This window comes from Macaca fascicularis, chromosome 19, assembly GCF_037993035.2.
Source record: "Macaca fascicularis isolate 582-1 chromosome 19, T2T-MFA8v1.1".
Taxonomy (NCBI): domain Eukaryota; kingdom Metazoa; phylum Chordata; class Mammalia; order Primates; family Cercopithecidae; genus Macaca; species Macaca fascicularis.
Genome location: NC_088393.1, coordinates 49718890 through 49738359, shown reverse-complemented (window position 1 = coordinate 49738359; position 19470 = coordinate 49718890). Strand labels below are relative to the sequence as shown.

The 19470-nt window shown below is 43.0% G+C and overlaps 1 protein-coding gene across 1 annotated transcript; it reads left to right on the top strand.

The window, feature by feature from the left end:
- Window positions 1–167: 167 nt before the first annotated feature.
- LOC135968325 (pregnancy-specific beta-1-glycoprotein 7-like) lies at window positions 168–16406 on the top strand. Its single transcript, XM_065534439.2, has 7 exons — window positions 168–333; window positions 1560–1919; window positions 7569–7847; window positions 8906–8910; window positions 10565–10838; window positions 11239–11493; window positions 14728–16406. The coding sequence occupies exons 1-7, from the start codon at window positions 252–254 to the stop codon at window positions 14793–14795; spliced, it is 1323 nt and encodes a 440-aa protein (XP_065390511.1). The 5' UTR covers window positions 168–251; the 3' UTR covers window positions 14796–16406.
- Window positions 16407–19470: the final 3064 nt, after the last annotated feature.

Sequence of the window (19470 nt, the reverse complement as noted above, 5' to 3'; positions counted from 1 at the left end):
AAAAAGGCAGAGGCCTCCACAATTCCCAGGGACCTGACACACAGACAAAAGGAAAAAGAGAAGGAGGGACAAGGAGGCTGGACAGAGAGGGGAGGGGACAGAGGGGTGTCCTGGGCACAGACCCCACCCATGAGCCTGAGAAGTGCTCCTGCCCCGGGAAGAGGTTCAGCACAGAAAGAGGAAGGACAGCACAGCTGACAGCCGTGCTCAGAAAGTTTCTGGATCCCAGGATCATCTCCACAGAGGAGAACATGCAGGCAGCACAGGCCATGGGGCCCTTCTCAGCCCCTCCCTACACACTACACATCACCTGGAAGGAGCTTCTACTCACAGGTGAGGAGAGAACTTCCTGGGAGAGGACAGGAGGAGGAAGCAGAATGATTGGATGGGGTTTCCTGGACAGGATGCGGTTCTAAAAAATAAAAGAAGTCAGCACTTTGGGAGGCTGAGGTGGGTGGATCATGAGGTCAGGAGATCAAGACCAGTCTGGTCAACATAGTGAAGTCTCCTCTCTACTAAAACTACAAAAACTTAACCAGGTGTGGTGGTGTGCTCCTGTAATCCTAGCTACTCGGGAGGCTGAGGCAGGAGAATTGCATGAACCTGGGAGGCAGAGGTTGCAGTGAGCCGAAATGGCGCCACTGCATGCCAGCCTGGGCGACAGTACGAGACTCTGTCTCAAAAAGAAAAAAAAAAAAAAAATACAGGAAAGAAGGCTCTGTTGGAGCCTGGATAGGGGAATATATACCAGAGAGGGACACGGGTCAAAACAGGAAAATCACATTGCACTGGAATTGGTAAGAGGTAGGAAAATCTCAAGTGTTCTTTTTTGCTGGTTAATCATCACTGGACACCACATTTTGAAAAATGATAATAATAACTATTGTCAGATGACACTTTAAATGAAAATATAAACAGGGCATGAAACACTGTCCTCAGCAAAAAAACATCAACAATTGGAGAAAGACAAATAAAAAAACCCTGGGCAGGGAGGACCCGGGGAACTCTCACATGTACAGGAATCTACAGCCTCTCCAAGGCACTGGTGTGCAACCAAGATCAAAAGTCCCTGTCCTTATGGAACTCATGCTGTCATGGGGAGAAGACAGACATGCAAAGAGATCTAGAATGTGAGGTCAGGTGTTGACAAGAGCTCTGAAGGGAGCAGAGCAGGGAAAGGCCAGAAAGGGAAGACCCAGGGTATCCAAAGGAAGTGTCAGGAAAGAAGTCTAAGGATGCCCTGATGCGAGCAGGACCTGAAGGCAGTGTGGAGAGAGCTGTGCAGACCCCTGGGGAAGAGGATTCCAAACAGAAAAATGCCAAGGTCGGAAGTGTTGAAGGAATGGGGGTCGTGCTGCTGACCTTGACCCAGTAGGACAGTAGGACACACACACACACTCACAAACACACACACACAAAAGGTGAATGTGTGTGTTTGTGAGTGTGTGTGTGTGTTTTCAAGGCTGATGACTGAAGAGATCCTCTCAGGACGCAGGGCCCCATCTTTTCACCCCAATACATAGGTCTCAATATTGACTGATGCTCTCTCCACCTCCTAGCATCACTTTTAATCTTCTGGAACCCGCCCACCACTGCTCAAGTCACAATTGAAGCCCAGCCAGCCAAAGTTTCTGAGGGGAAGGATGTTCTTCTACTTGTCCACAATTTGCCCCAGAATCTTGCTGCCTGCATCTGGTACAAAGGGCAAATAATGGACCTCCAACATTACATTACAGCATATGTAATAGATGCTGAAACAATTATATTTGGGCCTGCATACAGTGGACGAGAAACAGTATATTCCAATGCATCCCTGCTGATCCAGAATGTCACCCAGAAGGACACAGGATCCTACACCATACATATCATACAGCGAGGTGATAAGACTAAAGGAGTAACTGGACATTTCACCTTATACCGTGAGTGATTCCACATGATCCCTGGGTGTTGGGGGGCGGGGTCACTTCTACTTTGCAAACACAGGATGGTCAGGCCTGGACTGTGCCTGTGTCCCTCTCTGCATTATGTCCCATGTTTGGGTTTTGGCATTTAGTGCAGGACACACACAGAGGAGACAAACTACAACAGATCAGAATTCCTTTCCTGCCTCCAGACCCTGTAGACACTTGCTGCACAGGAAGGACAGTCTGATGGGGTGGGGGGTGCTCAGCAGGAGGAGATCAGCCTCAGCCAAGCACCTCATGCCCTCTTCATAAATTTGACAATGAGAAAGACCCTGGAGAAGTGAGTAGGGCTTTGCCAAAGAGGACCCCTGAGATACTCTCAGAGAAGCTCAGCCCAAGAAGCCTCAACCTCAGACCCCTGTCCCTAAATCCTTACTCCAGATAAAGCTGAGGAGCCTGTGCCATGGCTGGGTTGTGGCAGGGCTTACTGGTACCAAGGATTTACCAGCTGTCTGAGGACTGTGTCTCCTAGAGCTGCTCACCAGCCAGGGCTCAGCCCTCAGAGCCTCATCTAGGCAAGGACAGAGCTTTCTTCACCTCACACTCAGAGTGGAGAGGACAGAAAAACAAGCTTTGTAGGCCATCAGCCAACTGCCTTGCAAGGCTTAGGACACTCCATAGAAACTCTAATGTCCCCAGAAGCAGAAACAGAAGAGAGAAAATGTACCTGGCAGCAGCTTGTCCACAGGGATCTGACCTAAAGGTGCTCTCTCATGGAAGTGAATAATAATAAATGCTGTTTGTGTGAACACCTCCACTGTGCCAAGCATTAGGTCAGGTGACTGTGAAGAATTTACAATTTATTCACAGATAGCATGAAAAGCCACAGTCCATTTGCCATTTAGCTTATTTGACTGAGAGAAAACTGAGGCACAGGAAGGCACAGTCACTAAACCAGTCACACAAACACAAAAGGCAGATCAGGGTCACATGAGGTCTGTCTGCAGCCACAGGCCCATCCTCTCCTCTACCAGAAGTGAGGGCTTATTGGGTTCCAAGGACCCCATAGTCATTTATTGGCTCAAATCCTCTCTTAGGCATCCAAACCTCAGAGGAGAGAGAGCAAATGCTCAGCTGATTAGTCTGCACTTCAGAACTAAATTACCTGCCTCAACTGTCAGAGTCAGTGCAAAAAAATGTCCAGGCCTCCACCTAAGATCTTAACTCCTATCACTGAACCTGAAATCCTATGTTTCCCAAAGTGTCCATGTCACTGGCATGACAGGATAAAGGAGAGGACCTTGTTTTCTTTCACCACTCACACCCCGCACCAGCACAGGCCCAGTGAGAGACACACACTCAGGAGCTCTCGCATAACAAATGAAGGAATTGAATGAAGGAATTAATGATCCATAACCTCTTTAGAGGCTGAATCTTGGATGCAGAATCCTAGGAAGTTCTAGCCACACCTGTCCCTGTCCTTCAGAGGCTGACAGCCATGTTTCATCCCCCCACTACCTCTTGCCCCTAAAGCCACCCCACTTCATGTGTAACTCTGAATCTCTTTGGCCACTGGAGGATTTTCAGGGCTCCCTGGTCCTGGACTGTGGAACTGGGGGTACCTGGTCCTTGGGGTCTCTGAAGTCACTGTAGCCCCCGCTGTTCTCTGCCAGGCTGTCTCTGCCTCTCTCTGCTTCTCTGTGTCCCTCATCTTCCTCCCGCTTCATTCTACCTGGCAAGCCCTGTCCTGCACAGCTTCTTCCTCCACCCCTAGGCCTTCCCCAGACACTCCCTCTAACTAGGCTGACTGTTCTGTTCCCTTCCTGCTAACACTGTGACCTGGCCCACCTCCCAGGAAATGGGAAAGGCACAGAAATCACCTGGAACTGCCACTCCTGCCAGGCTTCATCTCCAGCCAATGTCCCCAGGTCACTAAGCAAATGAGCTTCCACTGTATCCCCATCCAGGGCTCTGTCCCTTTGTGAAGCTGATCTGTGGACAAGACTGTGGGACAGGGAAAGGCAGCTCCTCCATCCACTCTTATAATTCCCAGACAAGTTTTTCTGGCCTCCTGCACAAACAAAACCAATTGATCCCGATGGTGATTTGCAGTAAAGAAAGATTTTAATGACTCCAAGTCTGCCAAACAGGAGGACAGAGGTTTATTATTACTCAAATCAGCCTCCCTAGTGGATCAGGGGTTAGAGATTTTCAAGGATAGTTTCAGGGACACAGGACTAAAAAATGGGTACTGCTGATTGTTTGGGGATGGAATCATGGGGGCGGAGGGAAATGATCTGTTTGTGCTTGAATCCGCCTCTAGGTGGGGACCACGTGACTGGCTGAACCATTAGTCATGGGTATGGATGAGGTCAGCCGGTTGCCAGAATGCAAAGAATGAGAAACATCTCAAAAGACCAATCTCAGGTTCTACAATAGTGATGTTATCTGTAGGAGCAATTAGTTACAAATTTTGTAAACTCTGGCCAAATGACATTTGAGGAGTAAGGGATTATAGAAACTGTGCCTACATTTTAGCAGAATTCAGTTTCCTCCTGTAATCTTACTCTCATGGTCTTTCACCAGTTTTACAAAGGCAATCCCTGGGCAAAAGAAGGGTATTAGTGTTATGGAGGAACTATTATCATTCTTGCTTCAAAGTTAAACCATAAACTAAATTCCTCCCATGGTTAGCCTGGCCTATGTCCAGGAATGAGTGAGGACAGCCAGCCTGAGACTAGATGCCAGATGGAGTCAGCCATGCTAGTTTGCTGTCACTATTGTAATCTTTGCACTGACTCACCAGGGTGTCAAAGGCTGGACAGGTCTACAGTCTCCAAAGCCCACGGGCTGATTTCACCCATTTCACTCGTGACTCCATCCTCAACCTACCATGGAGCTCACATTCTCCAGTCACTTCCTAGAGACTTCTGGTTTCCTGTCATGCATATAACAAGCTTGAAATTTGTCACTCGGCTCTAACAGTAAGTAAAAAGCTGAAAAACCTCAAAAGTCAACAACTCATTAAAATCCCTCAGAGATGGCCAGTCACAGTGGCTCACGCCTGTAATCCCAGCACTTTGGGAGGTTGAGGTGGGTGGATCACGAGGTCAGGAGATTGAGACCATCCTGGCTAACATGGTGAAACCCTGTCTCTACTAAAAATACAAACAAATTAGCTGGGCATGGTGGTGGGCACCTATAGTCCCAGCTACTCGGGGGACTGAGGAAGGAGAATGGTGTGAACCTGGGAGGCATAGCTTGTTTGAGCCACGATCGTGCCACTGCACTCCAGTCTGGACAACAGAGCGAGACTCTGTCTCAGAAAAAAAAAAAAAGGGGGCTGTTAGAGAAATGAAGAATGCTTTTGATGCTTACTGGTAGACTGTACACAGCTGAGGAAAGAATCCCTGGCTTGAGGATGTGTGAATAAAAACTGCCAAAACTGAAACAGGAAACTTCAAAAAAGAGGGGGAAAGAAAGTGGAACAACATATTCAACTTCATATTTAATACTTCGTATTGACAATAGCAATTTTTAAATGTTGTAGTTGTGGGACAACTACCAAGGCTGTAACATACACATAATGGGAATACTGGTGGTGTCGGGGACCTGTTGCAGGTGGCCAGGTGGGTGCTACCTGATGGTTTTATTGCCTGTGCCACATACGATTGTTTCCTCCTGATGGTGCCATTTTCATAAGTTGGGGTTCCTCGTGTGGGGGACACATGAGCCATTGGCGTCTCACTTAGACTCTTCGTAATTCACACAAACTTAACCTCCAGTTGTATTTCCTGAGTTAAGAGAAAATGAAGAAAGCATTTCACATACCTGTTTTGGGCTCCTCCCCATTTTTCCTAACTCTGCACAGAAATTAGAAACAGGGAGTTCTTTCTATATTTACTAACATAACACATCCCTTCTTTTAATTCGGCATCATTCCTCCCTTTATGTAATTGACACACTGGCCAGTTCTGTCCTTTTGATGGGACTCTCTCTACTTAAGGAGTTGCTAATTTCAAATCACCTTTGGCATCTTTCTTTGAGCATAATGTAATCCTGCTGGAATTCACGGCACACCTAAACCTTAATTGGGCATCAAGAGAAATACTACCAGCAATTGATCTTAGATGTTTGGACCATCCGTAACAATTTCCACTTACGACAACATTTTAATGTTTCCTCCAAATTTTGTTTTGTTTTGTTACTAGAGTCAGAACATATCTTGAGGTCTAAACTCCTGACAACTTTTTATGGGAAAATTACAGTATTACAAATTGAGCATCCCAAATCCAGAAATCCAAAATCAGAAATGCTCCAAAATCCAACACTTCTGACCATTGATGTGATGCTAAAAAGAAGTGCTCACTGGAGCATTTTGGATTTTAAATTTTTCATATGTGGGATGCTAACCCAGTACATCTACAGCATTTATTCCAAAATTTAAAAAAAAAAAAAAAAAGTTAGAACTCCAAAACACTTGGTTTTAAGCTTTTTGCATAAGGAACACTTTATCTGTATGAACTGCAGGCATGAAGCTGCACAGGAGATCTCTAGATCCTTCTCATCCTGCATAACGGAAACCACACACCCAGGGAACAATGCCCTATTCCCCCGACCCCAGCTCCCGGAAACTACTATTCTACTCTCTGATTCACTCTGGAATCCACTGAGATGAGGTACATCGAGTAGTCAAACTCATAGAATCAGAAAGTAGAATGTCTAATGACAGAAAGTTTCTGCAAGACTTCTTCCCAAATATTGGTCTAATAGCCACCAAACATATATGGTGCATGAGGGCCAGACTTCCATCATCAGTTCATGTTTGTCCTTTTCACCAGTCAGTTCTGCATTTGCAAACATCCACATGTATTTCTAGAAAGATCCACATGGTCCTCACCTGCCCTCTACAGGGGGAAGGGAACATCATGGACCCAGAACAGGGAACATGGTCTTGATCCAAGCTATCAGCTCTTGCCTGTCCCCTTCACTCTTTGTAGGTCATTCCTTGGACTCTGCTCTATCTTTAGAGGTCACTGGCTAAAGTCAGTCACTATGAGACAGCTGGGAAAACTGCCCCACCTTGCGGTTCCACTGCCTGATGACTGAACTGACCTCCAGGCTTGACTCTGGTCTCCCCAGTGTTATTTCTGCTGAAGTACCCAGTCCCAGGCCAGACTTCCCAGTACCCAAAGGGTTTAAGGACAATGGGAAGTTCCATCATCCATCTATAGGATGTCCTTGGAAAGGGAAGCTGCAGAGAAAACATACCTTGGGGGACAAAGTAAGACTGAAACTAAGAAGATTTGAGCACTGCCGGCTCCAGGTGAGGACCACAGGGTGGGTCAGGCAGGCAGTTGGAGAGGGAGGGACTCAGAGAGGCAACAGGGTCTGTGACTACTGGTCCCATGTCTTTCCATGACCTAATACTGCTGCTCAATTCACACTTGAGAAAGTCTGTGCTTCTCCCACATAAAGCAGGCAGCCTCACAATCTCTGAGCCCTCAGATTGCCATGTGTCTCTCTTGTAACACACACTCCTGCGATGGGCTTTTAAGGACTTGGGTGAGCTGAGAGGTGGGAAATGCCAACTCTGATTGAAAAATGTCTTTGGAGGAATCAAAGGTGCCACACAGGGCAATCTTCTCTCTGTCATGTGCACAGTGGAGACTCCCAAGCCCTCCATTTCCAACAGCAACTTAAACCCCAGGGAGGCCATGGAGACTGTGATCTTATCCTGTGATCCTGACACTCAGGACGTAAGCTACCTGTGGTGGATAAATGGTCAGAGCCTCCCTATCAGTCACAAGTTGCAGCTGTCCAAAACCAACAGGACCCTCATTATATTTGGTGTCACAAAGGATACTGCAGGACCCTATGAATGTGAAATGAAGAACCCAGTGAGTTCCAGCTGCAGTGACCCAGTCACCCTGAATCTCCTGCATGAGTATTTTCTGTTCCTCTGTGAGCCAGGCTGCCATCCGAAATACACATGGCCAGAGGCCAGGCCTCTCAGTCCCTCTCAGGTCCAAGTACAGAGACCTTTACCCCTGGACATCAAAGCTGGCCATGACTACTAAGAGTAGGCTTAGGCTTGATCAACAATGGGAGAGAAGAGGCTGCTCCTGTTATGGGAGATTCAGGGTCCACAGCTTATGATGGGAGAAACAGGGGAATGTCTCAGGCTCCAGATCAGTGAACACAGCAGGGATTTGACTGGGACTTCAGTGTTGTGACTTAGCTCACAGGGTCACTGTGGCCCTTCCACAGACCAGGATTTACCCTTTCCACTGACAATATCACCTGTGACTTTATTCTCTTTGCTCCAGATGGCCTGGATGCCCCCACCTTTTCTTATTCATACACCTATTACCATCCAGGGGAACTCCCCAAGCTCTCCTGCCTCACAGACTCTCACCCACTGGCACAGCATTCTTGGCTGATTGATGGGAAGTTCCAGCAATCAGCACAAGTGTTCTTCATCTCCCAAATCACTAAAACATATACAGGGGTCTATGTCTGTTTCATCCATAACTCAGCCACTGGTGGAACAAATCTCATAATCAAGAGGATCATAATCCATGGTAAGTGGATCCCTGGAGCATTGGCAATATGTTTTCCAGTGAAGTCTATCTGGCTATCAGGGAAGAGCCACCTGCCCTCTGCAAAGGGAGAGGGAAAAAAAAAAACCCAGGACAGGGAACATATTTCTGCTCCAAAACCACCAGCTTTTGCCTGTCCCCTTCACCCTTCTAGATCATTCTTTAGACTACACACTAACAATGAACAATCTGAAAGGAAATTAAGAAAAGAATTTCAATTAACATTAACATCAAAAGGAATAAAATATTTTGGAATAAGTTAAACCCAAAAGGTCAAAGGGTTATACCCTGAAAACTCCAAAACATTACTGAAAGAAACTAAAGATGACATCAATATATGAAAAGACATTTCATTCTCATGGATTGGAAGAATCAATATTGTTAGGAAGACAATATTACCCAAAGTGAGTTCCAGATTCAAAGCAACCCCTACCAGAATTCCAGTAACATTTTTTGCAGAATTACAAAAATCTGTCCTAAACCTGACCTGACAGGTTCGCATTAATGACTGCCACAACAGAGACACAGAAAAATATGCAACCATGAAAAGGTGGAAAGTTTTGATTACATAGAAAATAGCAAACAGCCTTTCTCATATCCCAAAGCCCTCAAAAATATACGAGTGCAGCATGGCCAGTATGGAATTGATCAAAAACTAATCACCAAGCTAGAAATGTGGTGACAGAAAAAAAAAACATCAAGAATGTATTTGGCCTATCACCTCCCACTTTTGCATACTAATCTGATGCTGAAAAGAAATGCTCACTGGAACATTTTAGATTTTGAATCTTTCAGATTTGGGATGCTAAACCAGGAAGTATATGACAAATATTTCAGAATCAAAAAATGTCAGAAATCCAAAACACTTTTTGTCCTAAGTCTTATGCATAAGAAATACTCAATCTGTGTGAACTGTAGGCATCAAACTGTACAGCAGATCTCTAGAACCTCCACATCTGGCATAACAGAAACTGCACACCCATGAACAACTTCTGATTTTCCCCACTCCCAGTTCCTGGCAACCAGCAGTCTCTTCTCAGATTCACTTTGGAATACACATCCATGAGGTCCCTAGAGTAGTCAAACAAATGGAATCGGAGAGTAGAGTGTCCAATGAAAGAAAATGTTTGCAAAAGTTCTCCCTAAATTTGTCTCATATCCATCAAACACACATGGTCCACGAGGACCAGATTTCCAGAAGTACATTCCCACCCTTTCCACCAGTCAGTTCTGCATTTGCAAATCTCCACATATATTTCTGGACAGGTCCACATAGACCTCACCTGCCCTCTGCAGAAGGAGAGGAAACTTACAGAACCCAGAACAGGGAACATGGTTCTACTCCAAAGCCACCAGCTCTTGCCTGTCCCCTTCACTCTTTCTAGATCATTCCCTGCACTCTGCTCTATCTTTGGAGGTCACTGGCTCAAGTAAGTCACCATGAAACACCAGCAAAAACACTGCCCCACCTTGTGCCTACACTGCCAGATGACTGAACTGACCTCCAGGCTTGACTCTGGTCTCCCCTGTCTTATTTCTGCTGAAACATCCAGTCTCAGGCCAGGCTGCTCAGTATCTTCAGGGTTTCAGGACAATGGGAAGTCCCATTATTGCTCATCTGTAGAATGTCCTTGGAAATGGAAGCTGCAGAGAAATCACATCTAAAGGGGGAAAGTAGGATGGAATTTGGAAGGGGCATAGGAGTTGCACATTCCAGGTAAGGAACCCAAGGTGAGCCAGTCAATCAGCTGATTAGAGAGGGACTGGGAGGGGTACCAGGGGCTGTGACTCCCACTCACATGTCTGTCCATGACCCAACACTGTTCCTCAATTCACACTTGAGAAAGTCTGTGCTTCCCTAAGACAGAGCACGCAGCCTCACAGTCTTTGAGCACTTAGATCATCATGCATGCCTTGTAACACACGCACCAGCTATTGACTTTCAAGGACTTGGGTGGGCTGAGAGGTGGGAGATGCCAACTCTGATTGAAGGATGTCTGTAGAAGAATCAAAGGTGCCACACAGGACAATCTTCTCTCTGTTACCCACACAGTGGAGCTGCCCAAGCCGTACATCACCAGCAACAACTTCAACCCCATGGAGAATAAGAATGTTGTAGCCTTAACATGTGAACCTAAGACTCAGAACTACACCTACGTTTGGTGGGTAAACGGTCAGAGCCTCCCGGTCACTCCCAGGCTAAAGCAACCTGGTGAAAACAGGATCCTCATTCTAGCCAATGTCACAAGAAATGACACAGGATCCTACGAATGTGAAATACAGGATCGAGTTGGTAGCATTCGCAGTGACCCAGTCACCCTGGATGTCCTCTGTGAGTATATTTGGGTCATCTGTGGGCCAGGCCACCAGCTTAAATCCAAATGACCAGAAGCCAGGCATCTCAGTCTCTCTCAGGTCCAAGTACAGACACTGTTATTTCTGGACACCCGAGCAGGCCATGACTCCCTGCCCTGGGGAAACCTGGGTAGGCACAGCCTTAACCAAGAATATAAGGGGAGGGGATGCTCTTGTCATGGGAGACTTGGGGTCTACAGCTTGTGATGGGAGAAACAGGTGAATACCTCAGGCCTTGGCTCAGTGAACACAGAAGGGGTTTGGCTCGGCCTTGAGGGTGTGTCTTGGCTCAGAGGGACACTCTGTCCCTTTAAGAGACCAGGAGCATCCCCTTCCCTCAGACTACATCACCTGTGTCTTTATTCTCTTTACTCCAGATGGTCCAGACGTCCCCAGGATTATCCCTCCATTCACCCATTACCATTCAGGAGAAAACCTCTACTTGTCCTGCTTCGCGGACTCTAACCCACCGGCAGAGTATACTTGGACGATTAATAGGAAGTTTCTTCAATCAGGACAAAAGCTCTCTATCCCCCATATTACTACAAAGCATAGCGGGCTCTATGGTTGCTCTGCTCGTAACTCAGCCACTGGCAGGGAACGTTCCATACTCACGAGGATCAAAGTCTCTCGTAAGTGGATCCTTGCATCATTGGCAATAGGGTTTTAGGTGGAGTCTATCTGGTTTTCAGAGAAGAGTCAGGAAAACATTTTAATTCCCAGCCTGTGTCCCATGGGCAGAAGCAAATCCTAAATTCTCCTCCTGAACCCTCCCAATTTGTCTCTACAGACCCTCTTCTCTTTCTTTTTCTGTTTTCTCATGGCTGACCTTGTGTCCAGCCTGAGAAAAGTAGGGAGGGGGCTTTGAGCCCTATGTGGTGGAAGAGGCTTCAGAGAGGTGGAAGAGGCTTCACAGAGGGACAAGGAGAGTCTTCAAGATCAAATTGCTTTTCGCTGTCACCAACACATCCATTTCTGCCACATCTTTGATTTCTTTTACCTACTCCATGAGCTACAAGAACATCTGAGGCTTTGAAACAAGCTCACGTTTTTCCCCCAAATGAGAGGAGGAAGCCCCTTGGATGAGAGAGGGGCAGCTCAGACTGCTGCCTGCTCTGCTCCGGGCTTCTCCGGTGACTGGCCCTGCCTGACTCCACCTGGGGTGGGACAAGCAAGTGTGGAGAAAGAGCCCTGGTGGCCTGTCCTGAATTCAGCTAAATCGAGCTGCCAGTTGAAGTGAAGCCTAGTCTGCAGGGAAATAAGAACAGAGGGAGCCTCTGGGCAGACTCTTGAACTGTGTCCTGGCTCTGAAGTCACCGGCTGTATGAGGCTGTGGGCACAGCACATGGGACACAGCACAGAGGACAGTGAGTGATGCACACTTGGAGAAATAGTGAGATTCACCTCTTGGGCTCTGCATGACAGGAAAGGGGCAATGCCAAAAAGTGTGTATTTATAGAGTGTAAGACTACCAGGACACTTTATATATATATCTAATATAAGACTTATCATTAACTAAGTGTGCAATTTAGTGTTGTGTAACCATCACACTATCCATTTCCAGAACTTTTTCCTTTTACCATATTAAACCTCTGGATCCAAAAAACAGTAACTCTCACTCCTCCCCCTAACCCTTAGCACCCACCATTCTACTTTCTGTCTCTATGTAACTAGCTATTCTATCTTTTATAAATGGAATTATATAATAATTATCCTTTTGTGTCTGGCTTACTTCAGTTAGCATAATGTCTTCAAGTTTCATCCTTTTTGCACGATGTATTGGAATTTTATTCCTTGTAAGGTTGAATAGCATTTTAATGTATTTAGATACACTTCATTTGCCTACCCACTTATCTTTCAATGGACAATGGACTTTTCCGTTGCTTCCATTTTTTGGCTATTGTGAGTAATGCTTCTCTGACCATCAATGTGCAAATACTTGTTCAAATTTCCTTCCATTCTATAGGCAGTATGTCCAGAAGTGGAATTGCTGGATCGAATGGTAATTTATTGTTTAATTTTTTGAGAAATAGCCATACCACTTCTTACAGTGGCTATAACATTTCCCATTCCCATCAGCAATGCACTAGAGCTCCAATTTTTCCATCTATTTGAAAACACTTGTTTTGTGTTCCTGTCGTTATTGTTTATCAAAGCCATCCTAAAGTGTGTGAGGTGGTGTCACATTGTGGTTTCGATTTGTATATCTCTAAGTATTCGTGACACTGAGGAACTCTGCATGGGCTTATTGGATATTTGTATATATTCCTTGAAGAAAACTCTATTTTAATCCTTTGTTCATTTTTTAATTGGGTTTTTGGATGTTTGCTGTTGTTGACTTGTAGTTTTTCATGTATTTTGGAAATTAATTTCTTATCATACTTAAAATTTGCAAATATTTTTCTCATTTCATGGGTTGCCTTTTTACTTTCTTGATAATGCTCTTTGATATATAAAAGGATTTGATTTTTATGAAATCCAATTTATCCATTTTATTTATTGCCTATGCTTTAAATAAAATTTACAACCAAAAAACCATTGTGAAATCCAATATCATGAAGCTTTTCTCCTATGTTTTCTTCTAAGAGTTGTATAGCTTTTACTTTTAAATTAGATCTTTGATCTATTGTGGGTTAATTTTTGTATATAGTGTTAGGTAAAGGTTCCACTCATTCTTGCCCTTGGATATCCAGCTTGCCCAATATCATTTCATCAGAACACTGTCCTTTCCCCATTGAATGATCTTGGCACACTCGATGAAAATCATTTTGCCATATATGCAGGTCTTTCTTTCTGGGTTCTTTGTTCTATTTCACTAATTTCTATGTCCTCCTTTATTCCAATACCACACTGTATTGGTTACTTGGGCTTTGTAGTAAATGCTGAAATCAGGAAGTGTGAGTCCTCCAGCCTCATTCTTCCTCTTCAAAGTTGTTTGTCTATTTAGAGTCATGAAATTCAATACAAATTTTAGGACAGATTTTTCCTTTTCTGCAATAATGTCACTGAGATTCTGATAGGAATTGTATTGAATCTGCAACTCACTTTTGGTAGCATTGTCTTCCTAACAATATTGAGTCTTCTAATTCATGAAAACAAAATGTTTTTCAATTTATTGCTGTCATCATTAAGCAATATTTTATGGATTTCAGGTATAATCATTTCACCTCTTTGGTTAAACTTATTCCTAAATATTTTATCTTTTTGATATTAATACAAATTAAATTTTTTTTCTTAATTTCCCTTCAGATTGTTCATGGTTAGTGTATTGAAATACGACTGATGTTTGAATATTGATTTTGTATTGTGCAACATTACTGAATTCATTTATTAATTCTAATAGGTTTATTGCATCTTTAGGATTTTCTACATATAAGTTCAAGTTATCTGTGAACAGAAATAATTTTACTCCCTTCTTCCAGTTTGAATGTCTTTTTTTAAATTCTTGCCTAATTTTTCTGACTAGACCTTTCAATACTACATTGAATAGACATGTCAAAAGCAGCATCCTTGTCTTGTTCCTGCTCATATAGGGAAAGCATTCAGTCTTTCTCCGTTGAGTATGATGTTAGCATTGGGTTTTTCACATATTGTCTTTATGTTGAGGTGGTTTCCTTCCATTCTTAGTTGGAATGTTTTTATTATGAAAAAATATTGAATTTCATCAAATACTTTTATTGATTCAATCTTATTACTGATTATAGCTCTGGGCCAGCCCAGGCTGAAATACAGTGGTGTGATTATGGTTCCCTGCAGCCTCAACCTCCTGGGCTCAAGCAATTCTCCTTCTTCAGTCTCCCAAGATACGAGGACTACAGATGCATGCCAATATGACCAGCTAAATGGTTTTTACATTTTTTTTGTAGAGAGAGGGTCTCCCCGGGTTACCTATGCCGGTCCAAACACCTGGCCTCAAGAAATCCTCCCACTGTGACCTCCCAAAGTGCTAGGATTAAAATATGACCCACCACGCTCAGACTCCATTTTCATTTCTGATTTTAGCAATTTTAATCTTCTCTCTTTTTTTCTTAGTCAGTCTAGTTAATGGTCATCAATTTTATTGATTTTATTTTGAAGAATCAACTTTTGGTTTCAATAATTTCCTCTATCTTTTTCCATTCTCCATTTTATTTTTATCCACTCTAATTCTTATTGTTTCCTTCATTCACAGTGTTGGGTTTCCTTTGTTCTTCTTTCATATCCTGAAGTATGAGACAGCTTGCTTCATACCATTCTTTTAAAGGTTTAATGTAGTCAATGAAACAAGATGCCACACGCAGAGGAACCAATGTCAGCTGCTATATTACTACCATCATCATTAGCCTTGAGGTCAAATAGTCCTAGAATCAAATCTCAGATCCACTTATTACTAGCCATATGACACCAGGAAAGATTTTACACTACTCTAAGCTTCTATCTTTTCATAAGCAAGACGGAAATAATGTCTACCTGACAGGGTTATTGTGTGAATTAAATGATGTACAGATATTTAGCACAGGCCCTGGTACACAGGAAGTGCACCTCAACAGTACCTAACTATTTCCATATATATATAGAAAAAGAGGCAACACATAAAACACTAGGACATGGTTACTGACTACTTGTGGAAGAGAAAGGAAAAAAGCTAAGTGCAAAGAATCAACCCTGGTATGATAGTTTTTACTAACTGAAATGCATCCGTTAGGATTGGATGGGATTAGACATATAAGATAATTTATCAGGGAAGACACCTCTGAGAGAATGTGGGGCAGGCATGAAGGTAGTATGGGAGAACCCACAGACCCCTATGCAAAGCTGACTCCTGTGAAAAAGAAAGAGAAAGAAGCTTTAGGTATCAATGCAGTTCTAAGAGACTTTTTGCAAGGATGATCGGGAATCCTCCAACCAGTCACCCACTAGAGTTAAAGAGAGCCTCAGAGAACTAGGCTTGCTTTCACGCCCTTGCTGGGAACCTGTGAGAAGGAAGCTTTCTGTGCAAAGGAGGTGGTGAATTTGAAATGCACTGACCTGGGCCTTCTGTCAATCAGGTCCCTGCCACGGAGACCTGGCAGGGTCTCATTCATGGCTGCCACAACAGAGACACTGAGAAAAAGATGCAACCATGAAAAGGTGGAAAGGTGGAAAGTTCTAATGACATAGAAAATAGCAATCAGCCTTTTTCACATCTGAAAGCTTTCTGAAATATCTGAGTGCAGTAGAGAATTGACAGAGGTCTGATCACCAACCTAGAAACATGGTGAGAAGGGAAAAAAAACTGCAAGAATATAATCATCTCCCATCAAATTTCCAACAGAAATAATGCATTCCTTGAAGAAACAATTATAGAGTACCTCATGTTACATGCTTGTTCCTGAGGCTCCCCCCTGTAAAATAATATCACCTCCATTCCTTTTCTTTTCTTTCCATGACAGCTCCTTCAGTAACAGGGCGTATTTCTGGCCTTAATCCGATATAGCAGCCGTGATGTTATTTCTGTATTTCAGGAAGACTGGCAGGTATGATGGCCTTTTCTCCTGTCCTGTTTCCTGCAAGATTGACTGCCATGCTTGGGAGAGGGAAAAGACTTATTGGCCTGTATCTGGGACTGGATCTCCTCCTTCTTCCACTAAACTCCTGCTTCTCAGCACTAATTTCTGCAGTTCCCTTTCTCCCTGGCCTTTATGCTCCCTGTACCCCACTGTCTTTAAGACATAATTATCTCCAGCCTCTGCTCATTTGTTTCTCAGATTCAAATGAGAAACACAATTTCACATTGTGAAACCCTCTTCATTACTTTTAACATCTCTCAATAGTGTAATTCTCTCCATTCCCATAAAGCTCAACCACTTCTCAAAGTGTTTCTTGACTTCTTGTCTCCAGACTTTGAAACCTTCCTTGCATATGACTGTATCATTACTTTTCTAAAATCTACTTAATTCATTTAATCAAGAATCCCCAGGGGTCTACTCTAGCCTATTTGGTAAGTTCACATTTTTTCTATTTACTATTCATTCTCACTTCCTTTACATCTGCTTCCTAGTATAATTCCTCCATCATAATCAGAACTGTCTTCCTACACATCCCTGCCCCTTCACCCACAAAGACATAAAATTCTTAGTTCCAATGCTATGTCTAAAAACAGGGTGAACTCCCCTCCACCATCTGCACTACAGACTTAACCACACCCTTCATCACAAGCAACCTCTGACCTCGTGGAGAACAAAGACCTTAGCATTAGCCTGTGAACCTGAGACTCAGGACACAACCTATGTGTGGTTGACAGCTTTTCCTGATGACCAATTCACATGCTCAAAAAAGATACAGAAATGAAGAAGGAAAGGTCCCTACCCCAGGGAACATAAAGCCTAAGACAGGAAATGAGACCTGAAAATAATCATGATACCAAAATAGAAAAAAAGTGAAGGCCACAAGAAATCAGAGAAATCTGATGGGAAATATAGCTACACATTGGAATAATGGAAAACGTTTTTAAAAGTGGATGCTGAAGCCCCACTCATGAGTTCCAGTTTAAAGGTCTGGAGAGGGATCCAGGCACTGGTAATTTTTAAGTCTTCCCTGACACTACAAACATGTAACGAGGATGAAGAATTCTTGTTGTAATAGGTAGAACTTAAAACTAAATCAATTATTTTCAGCTAGAAGTACTGCAATTTCCTAAGGACCTTTTTCAACATAGGTAAGACTATACTTTTTTGGCCCTAATTATTAATGGGCTACACCAAGAACTCAGTGATCCAGTTGGGAAACAGAAGCTCAATGGAAAAGCCACCTTATTTGATATGTCAAAATATATATAAAGCATTTTCAAATGAGGGATAAGTGATGCTAAACCTTCTCTAAATAATATTTATGGGAATGTTAATAATATGAGTATTCTAGGCTGGGCGTGGTGGCTCACGCCTATAATCCCAGCACTTTGGGAGACCGAGGTGGGCAGATCATGAGGTCAGGAGATCGAGATCATCCTGGCTAATACGGTGAAACCCGTCTCTACTAAAAACACAAAAACAAAATTAGCCAGGCGTGGGTGGAGCTTGCAGTGAGACAAGATGGTGCCACTGCTCTCCAGCCTGGGCGACAGAGTAAGATCTGTCTCAAAAATAAAATAAAATAAATAAAATAAAATAGTGTTCTAAAAACTATATGAAATTTCTGGAAATTGAGTATGTTATCAGTCGTAGTGTCATATGCCACAGAAGTAACTAGATTTCTATGTGAGCTGTGTCTTTACCATAATAAACCTAATAAAAGTATCATTAGATTTTTAACCATAGTCATTTTAAGTCTTTGTCATTCCCAGGCAGTTGCTTTCGTTCTTCCTCGAAGTATTTACAATCAGCTACAGTCCAAAATTGCTTTTTTTTCAAGGAGATATATGGAAAAGACTCTCACAACAACTCTTGAATACAAGTTTCTGATAACTTCAAGATCATATCACTGGACTCTCTGAGAACTTTCAAAATTTTAATGAACAGGATGCTACCTTCATGAAATTCAAGACAAAGAAGAAAAAAAACTCAAATTTATTGGACTAAATAATCAAAAGGATAATATTTTCACAATTTTTTATTTGAAAATGTGCTGATTCCTTGAATGTTTCATTCTCCAGATATATGAACTTTCTCTTTTAAGCTATTTATACTTTACAGCAATTTGGTAAAGTATACTTTTGTAAACAAAAATTGAAACATTTGCTTTGGCTCCCTATCTGAGTGTCCCAGAATTGGGAAATTATTCATGAGTATACATATGCATATGGTAATAAAGTTATTTGCACAAATTCAGTAATAATCCACTCTCTTTATAACATGACACATTTAAAACATTGGTTATATTACCAAGGCTTTGACTGGGATGTTGTATTTGAGAATATACATAGAATAAACCCATAGGGAATGCAGGCAAAGTCTAAAGTTGGCCTTGGTTTGGCTTCCTAGTTTCAAGAGGTTTTTGAAAGTTTAATCTGAGAGTCTTATAAAACTTCTAGCAAAGCAAAGTTTAAAAGGATCCTCTATGGTCCATTGCTACTCTTGCTTCACTTAGGTAAAAAATCTAGGCAAGTTTGGTGAGACTCAACTTATTTTGCAAACAAATTCATCCTACTGCAATTATCTTTGGAAAAAATAGAGACTCCTATATAGAGAAAAATTATGTTGAAAAGAAAAACTGTAGTGCACCTGTAACCAGACTGAACCACTGTTCATTATCTTTGAGTATTTATAATCCACTGGTAGACTAGACTGGACCCTGAATTCTTTTGGTTCTTCCAATTCAATTTTCTCCAATGAAATCATTAAAAACAAGAACAGCTCCGTTGCTGAAGCCATATAAGCTGGAGGTGGACAACTCAATGTAAATTTCATGGGAAAACCCTCATGTCCGAGGTGTGGGCCACTCAGAGCTCACCAAATGTTCAACACTATAACTTAGAGACAACTAAACTGCAAACCACAAAAACAAGTTGATGACCTTACACTGTGGACAGCTTTTCTCAAGATGTCAGAACAAGACTATCTATCATGATGAGACTCTTACCTCTCTTAATTTCTCCTTGCTTATGCCTGTCTCCTTTGCTTCCCAGAATAATGCTGTACTTAGGATTTCACAAG